Below are 16137 nucleotides of genomic sequence, written 5' to 3' on the forward strand. Positions count from 1 at the left end.
CTGATTTAGAGAAGAGGAAGAGTTGTTGTTATCATGCCGTCATTTTACGCCGGACTGCTTCACAAACGAGGGTCAATTCAACGCTGGATTTGCACAAAAGATTAACGTGACGGCACATGCTAGTGGATGAGTTAAATCAACTCCACAAATGTATCCACTAACCATTCAGAAACGTCTAAAAGTTGTAACTTCTTCCTGAGTCTCTCCATCAGTGTCCGACTTTGAACAATGTACACTCAAAAAAATGATACGCTGGATTTACTTAATTTTTTTTAAGTAACACATAAAAAAGTTCCACATAATTTGGTTATGTTGCATTTAATTAACATTATTTAATTCAGTTAACTTAAATTTATTACACAAGGTTAACCCAATGCCATTTAGTTGAATCAGGTTAAGATTCTTAATTTTGTCCAAAACCATTAAGTTTAATTATCCTAAAATTAATATCAAACAGAAATTAAAACAAGTAATCCAGTTTAATTGATCAGTTTATTTAGTAGATGCGTTCAAGAACGATTTGCAAAATCTTTACTTTGTAAAGACCTTTATTGTTAGATGTTAGCCAGAAGATGGTTTTATTCCATCTATGGCATGCCCAAAATAGTTGTTTTTATTATTAAAACAACTTTAATTGTTGTTAGCAGGTCCTCAACCCAAGCACATGTTCTACACTTCACCACAATGGTAACACTAAAACTATTAACATAACAGAAACTTTTTTAAATACCAACATAATAGAACAGTAAACATTAAAAAGTCTCTTCATATTCTCATGTTGCTAAAAACTGCTTAAAATAACTTTTTTTCCAACATTTACTCTCCCAGATCAGCCCCTTTGCAAAGCATGATGGGAAGTGAAAGTCCTGTTTGAGTTTACTTGATTGAAACATGTTATTTTAATATGAAAACATCAAGTTAAGTCAAAAAGTAATTGTTTCAAGTCAATTTGACAAGAAGCAATTAAATTTGAACCAGAAACCTAATACAATGGTGTTGAATCAAAATAAGTTGTTTAAATAAAGTGAACAGCATCAAAGAACCATTTACTGACAATCCTCATTTTGAGATTCTCCAGCTTTGTTGTTGTTGAGCAACCGAAGCGTGAGCTGTTAAAGCTCCGCCCTCTTCTGGAAAGGGGGCCGGGAGCAGCAGCTCATTTGCATTTAAAGGGACACACACAAAAACGGCGTGTTTTTGTTCACACCCAAATAGAGGCAAATTTGACAAGCTATAATAAATGATCTGTGGGGTATTTTGAGGTGAAACTTCACAGACACATTCTGGAGACACCAAAGATTTACCAAAACTAAGTGAGTTTATGATTAAAATAAGAAAAAAATATCCATTAATAGGGTCAGAAAAATAATGTTAATTCAAAAGGGAAACAATATTATTTTTATGACACCACTGACAGATATTTTGTTCTTGTTGTAAGCACAAAATCACTTCATTTTGATATTTTCAGAAAAAAAAGACTATTCATTCTCAATTAAGTGCATCTTGATTTAAAGTCACCCTGTGGTGAAAATCAAGTTTTTAATGTTGTTTATATGTCTGTGTGTTGTTTTTAATGTGCTTTAAGGCGGGGCTAATTTGCATATTCATAGAACTGCGTATACTAAATGAGGCCAGGGTGTAGAGTTACTTTTTAAGGCATTTTTCAAGGAGTAAAAACATTTAAATATGTCATTTTGGTGATCAGAGATGAGTTTTAAGGGATACAATTATTGACTACAGTTGGACTTTTTTATATTTGTACTGGAAAACATAAATACTGAATAAGAAAATGTATTTTTTGCAGTGCATGTGAAGTGGATTTGAATTGAATGTGAATGTGTGAACTTGCCTAAACACTTACTAAAGTTCCCACTCACCTTTCATTGTTAAACATCCAAAAAAAAGTGCATCAGCGAAGAGATTTATTTGCAGTGTGTATCTGAGACTCACCTGTGTCTTGTCTGAACTGATGCATGGACTGCAGGTCTATGACGTACGGCGCGAGCTGCGGATCCACCTGTCCCAGTATGACGGTCCCACGTGCGTCTCCCTTCAGGACGTTTTCGATGTGATGACAAACAGCGGCGCTGTACGGCCTCCAGCGGCCGTGTTCATTCATCCATTCCCAAACCACCACCCTCGCCATGCTCTGAGACGAGTATCCGCCTCCCAGCGTCACCAGAACCCCGGAGCCGGGTCGAGCCATTTGATTGAACTCCACACCAACAGCAGGCAGAACGGAATTTGTGACAATATATGCAGGAAATAACCTTCCAATAGAATGTTCTTAATGAAAAGACACTGTGAACATTCCGAAACTACACGAGCTGCTATGGAAGTCAATGCACGTCCTGCAGCAAAATGAATTAGCCGCTGCTCTGTTCACATTAGGGTTTTGCCAATGTAATTCAGTTTGCCCACATAAACTAGATTAGTCTCTAGTATTCCAGCTCTGGAAGTAATCATGCTCTCCACAGTAACTCCTCCTCAGAAGAATAATCCAGAATAGATGATCTGGGATATGCAGTGGGATCTAGTTTTGAAAGAGTCACTGTTAATGATGCTCAGAAAACCTGTAATCCTGAAGTCCAGTTTTCTGGTCTAGTCTGAAGTAATATTGAGTATCTAATGAAACAGATGGAAAAAAGAGAGAAAATCAGCCAAAAAAAAAAAGAGAAGACAATTTCATGTTATTGAAGGTCACACTAAATAGTTGTAGAGTTATCATTAAGGCCGTTTGTCCACCAAATCTTAATATCCGCGGAAGTGTTACTAGTATCTCATTTCACAGATAGTTTGTTTCTGTACTGTTTCTATTTTCTTCCATTATTATGCTTGTCATCTTTTGACATTGTACAAGCAGAATGTGGCGGTTGGTCGGTGTTGTATTTGTCCCGCCCCTCCTCCACTCTGATTGGACGGCTACAAAGTGACAGTGATGAGTGCAGCGTTTTACCCTAAGTTGAACATTCTTCAACTCGAGGCGACTGGTAAAAAATGCAGAGCGCGAAAAAGACGCTCAGCGCCTCGTTACGCTCCTGGCGTTTAAAAAATGCGGCGCTCCCATTGAAAACGATTGGAAAAGTACACCAGCCGCTGGAAAAAATGCTTTGGTGGACAAATGGCCTAAGGGACCATTCACACAGAATCCATTTTTCTATTCCAATGCGCTACTTTCCATTGCGCTACATGGCCGTTACGCTCGCGTCTCGCGCCTTTTGCGGCGCCTCGCACATAAGCGCCACGTTTTTAAGACGCTGTGTCAAGTTAAAAGAATTTCAACTTTTACACGCAGCGCCACACATCAATGTCAGTTTCAAAACAGTGGACCAATCAGAAGAACTCGGAGGCGGGGCAAGCGTTGCGAGCTTCTGTTTACAGTAGCAAGTTGGCACGGCAACTGTTTTATTTGTTCGTTATTGCGTCACGTCTCAAAAACGCGTCTCAAGACCCTCGCATTCTGCACTGCGCTTTTTTTAAAACCATTCCTGAGCGCTGCGTCTCGCGTTTTTAGACGAGTCTTTTTGGCATTTTTATATTGCAGTAACACCACTTAAAAAAGTCAAATATACTATAGTCCACAACAATTTGATTTATTATTGAACTGGAATGTCTCAGATGCATTATGGAGCTTCAAATTTTAAATACATTTGTGACCCTGAGCCACAAAACAGTACATTAAATTATTGATTATTTGATTTTTCTTTTATGCAAAAAATCATTAGGATATTACGTAAAGATCATATTCCATGAAGATATTTAGTAAATTTCCTACCTAGATATATCAAAAATTTATTTTTGTGAGTGGATATGCATTGCTAAGGACTTAATTTGAACAACTTTAAAGGCAATTTTCTCAATATTTTGAATTTTTGCACCCTCAGACCCTCAAATATTGTCCTATCCGAACAAACCATACATCAATGGAAAGCTTATTTATTCAGCTTTCAGATGATGTATAAATCTCAATTTCAAAAAAATTGATATTTATGACTAGTTTTGTGGTCCAGGGTCACATTTCGATATTAGTTATAGTTGTTTACATTGCAGTTTCATTATAAAAAATATTTTCATGATTTGTTATCAGCATTTTTTCTTTTTTTAAAATCAACTTCAATAATTAATGTGGTTCAGATAACATAATATTTTGAGTTTCTGTTGATTAAACCAATCGCCTTCGTTGTATTAACTCAAATTTTTAATTTTAATAAACTCAAAATTTTAAGGCAACCAGGAAACTTACTTTTTTTAAGTTAAACAAACAATTCTTTTTAGTGTTGACTTTTGCCGCGAGTAGGTTATACTGATGCCACATGCAGAACCTGTAGGAAATCATGTCAGACATTTCCATGCGAACATGACAGACTGAAAAAACACTCATACCGAGAGAGAGAGAGATCCCTCTCCTCCTGATACCCATGATGAGCCCTTTAATAAACCATAATGAAAGATCCTGTATCAGTGATCAACAACTACATGATCGCTAAACATGATAAACTGATCATAAATCCTAAATAAACCCTTCATATGTTCCTCACTCCGCCGCGCGTGATGTTCTGCGCGCAACCCAAACCCTAATCTAACGGGGAAATAAGCGCGTGCGATCGCATATGTGGCCTCAAATCTGGTCTATTATAACACAGTTCTAGCCGAACATCTGCCTGAGGTCCATGTAAACGGGCAGGCGTGTAGAAGAGCCGGTTCTGCTCGTAAATCTGCTCTCGATTCATCTTCATTTACGAACAAATGATGTCGTTCTTCTCCATATGGACTCGCGATCCGCGTCTCCTCTTGATTTGATTCGATCAGAAACTCATCAGTGCATCACACCGGATCAGATGGGACGATTTTCTCCACTAAAAGCGTCTCACGCAGGTCTAGTCAAAGCGAGGATTCATTGCTAGATATAAAATGCGCGCTCACTGATCTCTAGGAATAAATGGGACACACATTTATTTATTCAAATGGATGGATACAACATCGTACATGCATAATAATTCATTTTATTTTATTTCAGGTAAAGCCTGTTTTACCTCAGAATGGACGCAGAAATGAGGAAAGAGTAATCAGTCACCTGTGATGTGAAGCGTCTCCGCCGAACCGTGACGATGAACCGGAGGTTTGATCCAGAATAAAGGACGCAAAAAGCATCTAACCGGCCTCAAACGAAAGGCCGGACAAATAAAGTGTTTGTAGATCACATTCCCGACACGAAATGAGCCGAAGAGAGTCAGAATTCACCGTGTTCTGCTGTGCATGAGCTGTATTGGCTGTTGCTCATGTTGTGCGCATCCTCCGCCGCGCGACTGTTGCTCGTGCGCGCGCGCGCGCGCGTGTGTGTGTGTATGAGCAGCTCTATTTACCTCAGCATGGAAATTTCAGCATGAGAAAATCAGATTTTCCGTTCAAACGATCTCATGCGGGACTTCCACCTCAGAAATCCCATTAAGAGAAACATAATACTCATATTGTTTAAAAATATAATCCATTATACATTGGGAAAAAAATGGTGTATAAACAATTTTCACTAAGAAATTGCTAGTAAATTGCACTATTAATTACAAAAAACGTGAAATTGTGAACTAGAAAGACTGAAATAGTATTTTCTTGTAAAAGGAGGCTACTCCAATAATCTTTGTTTTATTAAACCTACTACTTAATAAATCATTTTTACAGTGTGTAATAAATTACAGAACATTAGCCTACTAAAACGACAGCAATAATAATAATAATTTTGGTAACATAACAAATGAAACCATACTATAAACTATACACTCTAAAAAATGACTGTAAACAGTAAAATACCATAAAAAAAATAATATTAGTAGTAGTTTTCGAGAAAGTAGCCTACAGGCCCCTTAAAACGATAAATATTACTGGTATATAATATGGTATATTACTGTTTCAATTGAAAACGGTATTTTACTGTGTAAATTTGTTTTGTTTTTTTACAGTCATTTTTTAGTGTAGTTAAAATTAACAATACTTCTAAAGCATGTATTAATCTTAATGTTAATTTCGACAACTACTAACACATTTAGTAAACAAAAAGTTGTGTAAACATCAGTTAAACAATAAATAATTGCATTTTTATCAATAACATTAAGATTAATAGAGAGCCTTGATAACAAATGAGACCCTATTGTAAAGCGTTTATAATTTTTTGATCATTTTATGAATTTATATTACACTACACAAGAGTGTTGTTGACATATAGGCCTACTCATATATTCAGAAAACAACAGCCTGATTGTTAGTGTGATACTGTCAAGAAGTTGTTAATACTTTACTGACAGAAATGGCTGTTAAGTTTGAATATTTCTTCAAACTAATGAATATTTCTTCTCAGCCAAAGCATCAATCTTTGCGTGTCACACACTAACTGAAAGCCTGTCTGGAGGAGCGCACTGACACTGACACTGACGCTTGAGCTCCGCACCGCTCACTCTCTGATCTGCTCCAGCGTAAGCTCAGATAAGTCAAGTGAAACTGTAATAGTATTAGTACTGTAGCAGCGCTGTAATACTGTCGCCTCCTTCAAGAGGAACCTTCAAGGTCAATTTAAACATACTCCCGGTTTCACAGACAAGGCTTAAAGGATTAGTTCACTTTAAAATGAAAATTACCCCAAGCTTTACTCACCCTCAAGCCATCCTAGGTGTAAATGACTTTCTTCTTTCAGATGAACACAATCGGAGTTATATTAATAAATATCCTGACGCATCAGAGCTTTATAACGCCAGTGAACAGGATCAACGAGGATGATGCTGAAGAAAGTGCCTCCATCCATCATAATCGTACTCCACACGGCTCCGGGGGCTAATAAAGGCCTTCTGAAGCGAAGCGATGCGTTTGTGTAAGAAAAATATCCATATTTAACAAGTTATAAAGTAAAATATCTAGCTTCTGCCAGACCGCCTTCCGTATTCTCACAAAAAAAAAACAAATTATATATATATATATATATATATACACATATATAAACACATAGTGCTGGGTAATAACTGATTAAATGTAATCAGGATTATGTAATCAGATTCCAAAAATGAAGTACTTGTAATTAGATTATATTATGTTTTAAAATGCTCATATTGCTCAGATTACAGTTACTTTTTTATGGATTACATGATTACATATTATTCACACAATGGAAGTAAATTATTCCCTAATTCTCCTTTTAACTCTTTTAAATGAAATTTCTGTCATTTATTACTCACCCTCATGTCGTTCCACACCCGTAAGACCTTCGTTCATCTTCAGAACACAAATTAAGATATTTTTGATGAAATCCGATGGCTCAGTGAGGCCTGCATTGCCAGCAAGACGATTAACACTTTCAGATGCCCAGAAAGCTACTAAAGACATATTTAAAACAGTTCATGTGACTACCGTGTTCAAACTTAATGTTATGAAGAGACGAGAATACTTTTCGTGCGCCAAAAACAAAATAACGACTTTATTCAACAATATCTAGTGATGGGCGATTTCAAAACACTGCTTCATGAAGCTTTACGAATCTTTTGTTTCGAATCAGTGGTTCGGCGCATGTATCAAACTGCCAAAGTCACGAGAACCATTGAAATGTCAAAACACTTATGACGTAACAAAGCCTCGTTTACTTAAATCACGTGACTTTGATGCTCTGAACCACTGATTCGAAACAAAAGATTCGTAAAGCTTCATGAAGCAGTGTTTTGAAATCGTTCATCACTAGATACTGTTGAATAAAGTTGTTATTTTGTTTTTTTGGCGCTCAAAATGTATTCTCGTCTCTTCATAACATTTATGTTGAACCACTGTAGTCACATGAACTGTTTTAACGATGTCTTTAGTAGCTTTCTGGACATCTGAAAGTGTAAATTATCTTGCTGGCAATACAGGCCTCACTGAGCCATCGGATTTCATCAAAAATATCTTAATTTGTGTTCTGAAGATGAACGAAGGTCTTACGGGTGTGGAACGACATGAGGGTGAGTAATAAATGACAGAAATTTGGGTGAACTAACCCTTTAAAGTTTCCTTTCTAAAAAAAAAAAAAAAATCTTCATTTTCATTTCACATTTTTATGATTTAATTAATCATTAGCTTTTCATCAACTGCGGTTCTTTTACTAACCCCAGTTGGATCAAAAGTAATCAAAAAGTAGTCAGAATACAAAATACAATTTTTACATGTAGCCTAATTTGCAATCCGTAACGGACTACAATTAGCAAGTAATCTACCCAGCACTATATATACATATATATATATGTATATACACTGTATATATTTGTGTGTTTGTGTTTTGATGTTGATGATTGGAACTTGTTTTATTTCAGTTAGTAAGAGACACATCTACATCAAACTAATGTAACATACGGTCATTTCAGGCCTTTTAAAACCAGGACCAAAAACTTTGAGAACAAGTTCACAGCCTCACAACCAGACTAAACTTCTAATAATGTTTTTATCAAGTTGAGTCAAATTGATTTGCACACCGCTTTTCACACATCGCCTCCAAGCAGCTTTATAGAAAGTCATACTGTAATGTCTAATGCCTTAATGCTTTACCAGAGCATGCTGGGTGATATGATGATAAATATAGATATATAACGATGATATAGGCCTAGTTAGATCGAGCTGATGTTGATTTCTCAGGCAGACGTTTAATATAATTCTATATAATTCTCCTTTTATTTAACATTTGCTCAATTCAACATTTATTTCTTTAAAAAGAACATGCCAAATTCCATCTGAATGTAATCAGGATTGACTTTGCAATATTGTAATTAAGTTAGTAAGTTTAATTCCACTGTCTCTTGATATCATTCAGAGTGGAAATTGTAAATACAGTATATGATCTGCGATGGTAAAGTCTGTGAACTGATTCAATTTAACACCACAAGAAGTACCAGGTTGGAAAATTTTGATATACAGCAAAGTAATCTGCTCGCAATCACATTCAGAGATTAATGCTTTAACATTTCCAGACAATAAAACAGTCATTTGAGGAATAATAAACATACGTCTAATCATTAATCAACTGCTGCACATTCATCATTCATGGTTTTGACTGGACAGGTTGTTTTGAGAAACAGACACAGCGTCCTCTAGTGTCTGAGGAGATTTACTGTACTTCTAAAATCATCACTGACCACAGAAGCAAGACTGTTCCCAACATCCGCGTTACCAAGGCAACCACAGCATCCGCGTACAGCCTGATGAGAGAGTGCAAAACAAATTATAAACACAAAGTGTCTGTGGGAACGGATCATTCCTGCTCTGTACGAGCGTTTGAAGTCTGTAACTTCATAAAAATGTCATTCAAAGAAGTATTTCAATTAAACTCAACATTTATTTTAAAGCTCAGGCACTTTATTCATTACGTTTACTTATGTGTTGGTGCTTTTGTTTTCCCGCACCAAAATGATTTCCGTTTGTTAGCACCGCAAAAAATGCTTTTCTTACTTAGTATTTTTGTCTTGTTTTCAGTCCAAATATCTAAAAATTCAAAATGAAGTTCAAAATGAAGTGAGTTTTTGCTTAAAACAAGCAAAATTATCTGCCAAATGGGGTAAGAAAAATAATCTTGTTTCTGTTTGAAATCTTGCTTTATTATTTTTCTTACCCCATTTTGGCAGATAATTTTGCTTGTTTTAAGCAAAAACTCACTTCATTTTCATTTTTTTCCCCACCAGAAAACAATAAAAAAATATCTTATGTCATTTTATGTCATTCTAGTAAAAGCATCTAAGAATTTTTAGATATTTAGACTGGAAACAAGACAAAATACTAAATAAGAAAAACATTTTTTGCAGTGAGGTTGCTAAATGGAAATTGCAACACTAGGAGACTGTCAGAACAAAGAGTGATCTTGATTTGAAGAAACGCCTATAAAATGAATCACCAAACAAAGATGTTTTAATCTTTTCAACTAGAGGAAGGGGGTTGAACTTGAAAAAAAAGATGAATTCCTGAATAAACTGTTAGTTCTTCACGTTAGAAGTGCCAACAACAAAAATTAACATCCACGCACTTACACCTAATGAGAGAAATCCTGATGCCTGGACTGAAATCCGCTCAGTAGCTCCACGCTGCAGGATAAACGCCATGTTTGCAGTAACTTCATCCAGCCGCTAGAGGAGGCCATCTCACTGCTTCCTGAAGGACTGGGTTAGGAAACGCAGTTGGGCTGCGTCCGAATTCGCATATTCTCTTGAGTAGGTATTTATTTTGAATAAGTAATTACTTCACGACCGCTAAAAAGTATGTTCTATATATGAACGTAATCCTGACGTACTACATCGCCATATTGTCATTATCATGTGACCTATCAGCGTCAGTTGCGTCGCTGCACCGCCATTTTAAAATCCATCGTTTGTACACTTCAGAATATTGTAGGAATTGGGAGTTCTGTGAATTTATACATACTTTTTGGTCACATAGGGGTGATTAGGACACTTATTGCCATTGAGATGACTGGGAAAACGTGTCCCAATCTATCACCCTACTGTTTTTCAACTATTATATCGGCTAGTAGGTAAGTACGCGATTTCGGATGCAGCCTTGGGCATAACAAATAAATGTAGAATGCTGATTTAACATTGAGGGTGAGTAAACATACTTGTTGTTTAGTTAATTATTCAATATTATTATTCAATATATAAAAAATCGATGCCTGCTTACAATTTAGAGTGAAGAAAGAATTTGCTGTTCCTTCCTCAGTGGTCTGTGTATCTAAAGATATGATCGTAAGGTAAGATTTAGTGAATGACAGTAAGTTTTTCTCAGCAGATATATACTATATTTAAAATCCCCAATCTGTAAATATTAATTCCGAATCAACAGGCAGAATATGTCTGTCACTCAGATAGCTATTCCACATTTTGGTGGATAAATTGCAGCTTCAGTTTAAGTACAACATTGAAAAGCTGATCAGTCAATAACTGTATTAAATAGTGCAAGTATTTGTGGGTTTTAGTGTATTAATTTATTGAAGCTGAAGCAAAATACAGATTTCACTCCAGTCTAAAAGAAGTAAATAGAAGCTCAATATCCTTTTAGAAAGTGAAGTGATGCTTCTGTGATTGAAAGAAACACACATGAGCATCACATGCATAAAGAACATCACATCAGATACGGCAAGATGAATGCATCTCTCGGCCATTAAGAGCTGTTTATCTTTCAGAAGACTATATTTATCCACCAAGACCAGAAGCACAGGGATTATTTGAGGTTGTAAAAGAACTTGTGTGAAGTCTAATAGAGATGAATATCACATACCTGCTTATAAAACTGAAGTGACTAAAAGGAAATATGTTTGATTCTGTCTCTTCTAGCCCAAATCATTTCAAATAAAAGGGTATTTGACATATAATGAGCCATTTATTTGCCAAAATATTGCCATTAACCATCCAAAATTGCATGCATGATCACTGCAAATAATAATAAAAAAACTACTACTTCTGCATCATTTTAGCACTTTTACAAACACAAATGCATCATCAGAATCAAACTGAACAATCATAGTTCGTGTTGTTTTTACATGCCATTTAGAGGTGATTATATTCACAATAACAGACCGGCATGGGTAAAATAAATATAACTTATGCTGTAGCAACCATTCCAAACGAGACTCGATACAACACGAGCATAGGACATTATAATTACTGAACAGAAAATTGTTCTTTTAAATTATAATAAAATTTCACTGTTTTTATTGTATTTTTAATCAAATAAATGCAGCTTTGGTGAGCAGAAGAGACTCAACATAAGATAGAAAGAGAACAGATGATTACCAAGCTTAAGTTTGAGTGTTGCAACCTTTGAAACATTTAGTGTAAGAAGTGAAAGGTGAATTCTGATGAAAAAAGTTGTGTGATGAATAACCGTCCCTGACATCAAGAGCATGACAGAATCTGAAACAGCGAGAAAAAAAAATCAAAGCATGTACTAAAATAGCTAAAAATCAAGCAAACAAAAATAACTACAAACAGAACAGAAGAAATGGTGAGTCAAAGTGGAAATGCAGAAACTGACGGAGATTCAGTTCAGTGAATTATGACCAGCGTTTGATCAGATGCGGTGCATTTATGAAGCGTGTGTGCTTTAATTCCCACAGGAAATGATGAAACGGCTATTTTTACCTGGTGACTGTCAGGAAAGAAGCAGAATGACAGATGAAAACAGGTAAAGGAAGTAAGCAGGTATGAAGCACCAGGCTAAATTTATTTTCTCAACATTTTTGCCATTTTTTCATGCTCTCAATACATTCAGATGAAAACTACACAGTGTTCAATAACTCTTGAAGGGCAATAAACAGTTTATATCATAAATACAGTATGAGAGGAAGAGGCTCTTCTTATTTGACAATTAAACCAAACCCTTGTTGTCTATCTATCTTACATGATCACTAGAGTAATGTTTAAAGTATTTTAACGTTTTGTTAAAACACGTTTCTTAGATGCGTTTAAAGGGTTCATGTCATGAGGTATCCAGTGTTTCCTAAAATTTAAAGTACTATCAAACATACGTAACTCAAATCATAAAAAAATAAGGTTATTTTTATGTCTGGGAAGGACGTTTTAAATTGTAGAAGTTATAGTTTATTTTCCTAATACAATAAACTCTTATTTTAAAAATCAATGCCAATTTGATTCCTCCTGATATGGTTCCCTCGAATGTTTTATTCCTACTTTAACATTAACAGAGACATGCCAACACACAAAGAGCTGAACAATTAAATTATTTCTCACATTTATGAGTACACCACTGTCAACATTTACTGGATCGATCACTACAACCACACCGATGTATGATAATTCAATTTATATGGAAAACCTTTATACAATCTGTATACAAAAATGAACGGAAGCCACTGTAAGCAATTTCCACCTATTTCAACTTAAAAACTTAAATTCAGTGGCTGCCTCAAATTTTCAACTAAAATTATATTAAACTGACATAAAATAGAGCTGAATCTCATATAGCTTATTTAAAAAAAGTTGAAACTTATTTTGATGAGTTAAAGTAATGTAAGTTGCCATGACTTACTTATGGAAGCTTGTTTCCGCCACTAAATAAAAAAAATAAAAAAGGTAATTGTGAATTTTTATCTCACAATTCTGACATTTTTCTCAGAATTGAGGGATTTAAACTCACAATTTTGAGTTATAGAGTCAAAATTGCGAGATATAAAGTCAGAATTGTGAGTTATAAAGTCAGAATTATGAGATGTAAACTCGCAACTCTGAGAAAAAAGTCTTTTTTTCCTCACAATTGGACATTATAACACGCAATGATATAAAGTCAGAATTGCGAGATATAAACTCACAAATCTGACTGTTTTTCTAGCAATTGCAAGTTTATATCACGCAATTCTGACTTTAAAACTCGCAATTCTGACGTTATATCTCGCAATTCTGACTTTATAATGCAATTCTGACTTTATATCTCACAATTCTGACTTTATAACTCGCAATTCTGACTTTATATCACAATTCTGACTTTATAACTCACAATTCTGACTTTATAACGCAATTCTGACTTTATATCTCGCAATTCTGACTTTATAACTCGCAATTCTGACTTTATATCACAATTCTGACTTTATATCTTGCAATTCTGACTTTATATCACAATTCTGACTTTATATCTCGCAATTCTGCCTTTATATCTCACAATTCTGACTTTATAACTCGCAATTCTGACTTTATATCTCGCAAATCTGACTTTATATCTCGCAATTCTGACTTTATAACTCGCAATTCTGACTTTATATCTCACAATTCTGACTTTATAACTCGCAATTCTGACTTTATATCTCGCAAATCTGACTTTATATCTCGCAATTCTGACTTTATAACTCACAATTCTGACTTTATAACTCACAATTCTGACTTTATAACGCAATTCTGACTTTATATCTCGCAATTCTGACTTTATAACTCGCAATTCTGACTTTATATCACAATTCTGACTTTATATCTTGCAATTCTGACTTTATATCTTGCAATTCTGACTTTATATCACAATTCTGACTTTATATCTCGCAATTCTGACTTTATAACTCGCAATTCTGACTTTATATCTTGCAATTCTGACTTTATATCTTGCAATTCTGACTTTATATCTCGCAATTCTGCCTTTATATCTCACAATTCTGACTTTATAACTCGCAAATCTGACTTTATATCTCGCAATTCTGACTTTATATCTCGCAATTCTGACTTTATAACTCGCAATTCTGACTTTATATTTCGCAATTCTGACTTTATAACTGGCAATTCTGACTTTATAACTCGCAATTCTGACTTTATATCTCACAATTCTGACTTTATAACTCGCAATTCTGACTTTATAACTCGCAATTCTGACTTTATATCTCGCAATTCTGACTTTATAACTCGCAATTCTGACTTTATCTCACAATTCTGACTTTATATCTCGCAATTCTGACTTTATATCACAATTCTGACTTTATATCTCGCAATTCTGACTTTATAACTCGCAATTCTGACTTTTTTCTCAGAATTGCCAGTTTATATATCACAATTTGGAATTTTTAAATCCTAACTTGCCTTTTTAGTAATGCATGCAGCTCACTTCTAGCCAAATCATCCATTAACTGTATCACTTATTTTCACTTTTCATGAATCAGAGGCTCCTGACATTAATGTGCTCAGATCAAGCGTGTCTGTCTTCATACCATCGTGTTTCTTCTCTGCTCTCTGTGCAGTGCTTTCACTGGAGAATTCTTTTATGGCGCTGTAGTAAACACTTACGGTGCATTTTCCAGCTCTGCCCTGATCTGACCTGCGTTTACAGTCGCAGAGCCTCTTAAAAGCAGCACGGAACTTCTGTGACATGGCGTTGTAGATGATGGGGTTGACAGCGCTGTTGGTGTAAATGCACATGCGACAGAAGAGCAGGAACCAGGTGTTCAAATACGGCGGGTCCATGAGGGAATTCACCACCACCAGAGTCCGGTACGGCATCCAGAGGAGAGCGAACAGAACCACCACCACCGCCAGCATCTTTGTGACCTGTAAAGCAGACATGAGAATGGAAGTTTGAGCTGCTGCAATTAATTTTCAAAACTTAAAATTCAACATTACAATAATAATGTTGTTTCAACTTAAAGTGTTCATGCTGTCTTAAAATTGTAAGTTTCCTACGACAAAAACACTAAATTTTAAGTTGTGATAACTAATTGCAACTCATTTTTTATAGTTATAGTTTATAGTTTTTTATAGTTAGCTTTCTTTTTTTCTTCTATTTCTAGAATGTACATGATAGACAGATCAAACCTGTTTTCTGGATGTCGCTGCACTGTTAGTTTTACAGGACACCTTCACTGAACTCTGCCGTCGGCCCTGATGGACGGAGAACCTCTGCTCTGACAGATTCATCGGCAGTGGGTCCCGAAACAAAATCCTGGCGATCAGACCGTACAGAACCAAAGCCACAACAAGAGGAACGACATAAAACAAGGTGAAATCCAGGAAGTATATGGGCATATAGAGGTTCCTGGACACCCGATAGCCACACCGGACCACGACGCCATTAGCATAAACGGTCTCATTTGTGTCCACCAGGAAGAACCACATGATGCAGTACAGAGACGTGAAGATCCAAACGCAGGCGATGATCTTCTTGGCTCGTGACACGGTGCAGATGAACTGGGCTTTGATGGAGTGGCAGATGGCGATGTAGCGCTCGATGGTGAAGGCCGTGATGGAGCAAGATGAGACATTAATGCCCAGGTACTGCAGGTACGTGATGCAAACGCAGCCGGCGTAGCCGTAGATCCACGAAGCCACGACCTCAGAGATGTTGGGTAAGCCAGCAGCCAGCAGCACGGTCAGATCGGCCACCGCCAGACTCACCAGGTAGCAGTTGGTTGCAGTCATCATGTGCTTGCTACGGATCACCACCAAAACCACCATGACGTTCCCAGCGATACCCACCCCGCAGATCAGCAGTGACAGAGATATGGTGACCACCTGAACCTCCAGCGAGTTCTCCGGCATTGTGGAGTTTCTGTCGGGATGTGTCGAGGTGCTGTTATCCATCGTGGTGTTTCCCATTTCAGCCGTCTCAACAAAAATCCTGGAGAAAGTTTGAGAAAAGTGAGATTAAGCGCACACATTTGAAAAC

The 16137-nt window shown here is 36.2% G+C and overlaps 4 protein-coding genes across 33 annotated transcripts in view; 1 reads left to right on the top strand and 3 right to left on the bottom strand.

Moving 5' to 3' along the window:
• Nucleotides 1-16137, top strand: part of LOC127517456 (rasGAP-activating-like protein 1) — a 202545-nt gene that overhangs the window by 106182 nt on the left and 80226 nt on the right. The window lies entirely within an intron of this gene.
• Nucleotides 1-16137, bottom strand: part of LOC127517459 (E3 ubiquitin-protein ligase DTX1-like) — a 185519-nt gene that overhangs the window by 41763 nt on the left and 127619 nt on the right. For 2 of the 4 annotated variants that reach the window (XM_051903159.1, XM_051903163.1), the window contains exons 1-2: nucleotides 5075-5322; nucleotides 1951-2625 (exon numbers count right to left, since the gene is read on the bottom strand). In XM_051903159.1, coding sequence (XP_051759119.1) covers nucleotides 1951-2206 — 256 coding nt within the window. In that variant the 5' untranslated portion in view covers nucleotides 2207-2625; nucleotides 5075-5322. Of the gene's footprint in view, nucleotides 1-1950; nucleotides 2626-5033; nucleotides 5323-16137 lie in introns of those variants that run through there. The other 2 variants (XM_051903162.1, XM_051903161.1) reach the window with 2 other exon arrangements.
• The window catches only part of LOC127517460 (E3 ubiquitin-protein ligase DTX1-like), a 185519-nt gene that overhangs the window by 41763 nt on the left and 127619 nt on the right, over nucleotides 1-16137 (bottom strand). The window lies entirely within an intron of this gene.
• Nucleotides 11374-16137, bottom strand: part of LOC127517461 (thyrotropin-releasing hormone receptor-like) — a 48088-nt gene continuing 43324 nt past the window's right edge. For both annotated transcript variants that reach the window (XM_051903165.1, XM_051903166.1), the window contains 2 exons: nucleotides 15288-16089; nucleotides 11374-15023 (listed from right to left, as the gene is read on the bottom strand). In XM_051903165.1, the coding sequence (XP_051759125.1) occupies nucleotides 14628-15023; nucleotides 15288-16089 (1198 nt within the window). In that variant the 3' untranslated portion in view covers nucleotides 11374-14627. The remainder of the gene's footprint in view (nucleotides 15024-15287; nucleotides 16090-16137) is intronic.

This window comes from Ctenopharyngodon idella, chromosome 8 (assembly GCF_019924925.1).
Source record: "Ctenopharyngodon idella isolate HZGC_01 chromosome 8, HZGC01, whole genome shotgun sequence".
NCBI lineage: Eukaryota > Metazoa > Chordata > Actinopteri > Cypriniformes > Xenocyprididae > Ctenopharyngodon > Ctenopharyngodon idella.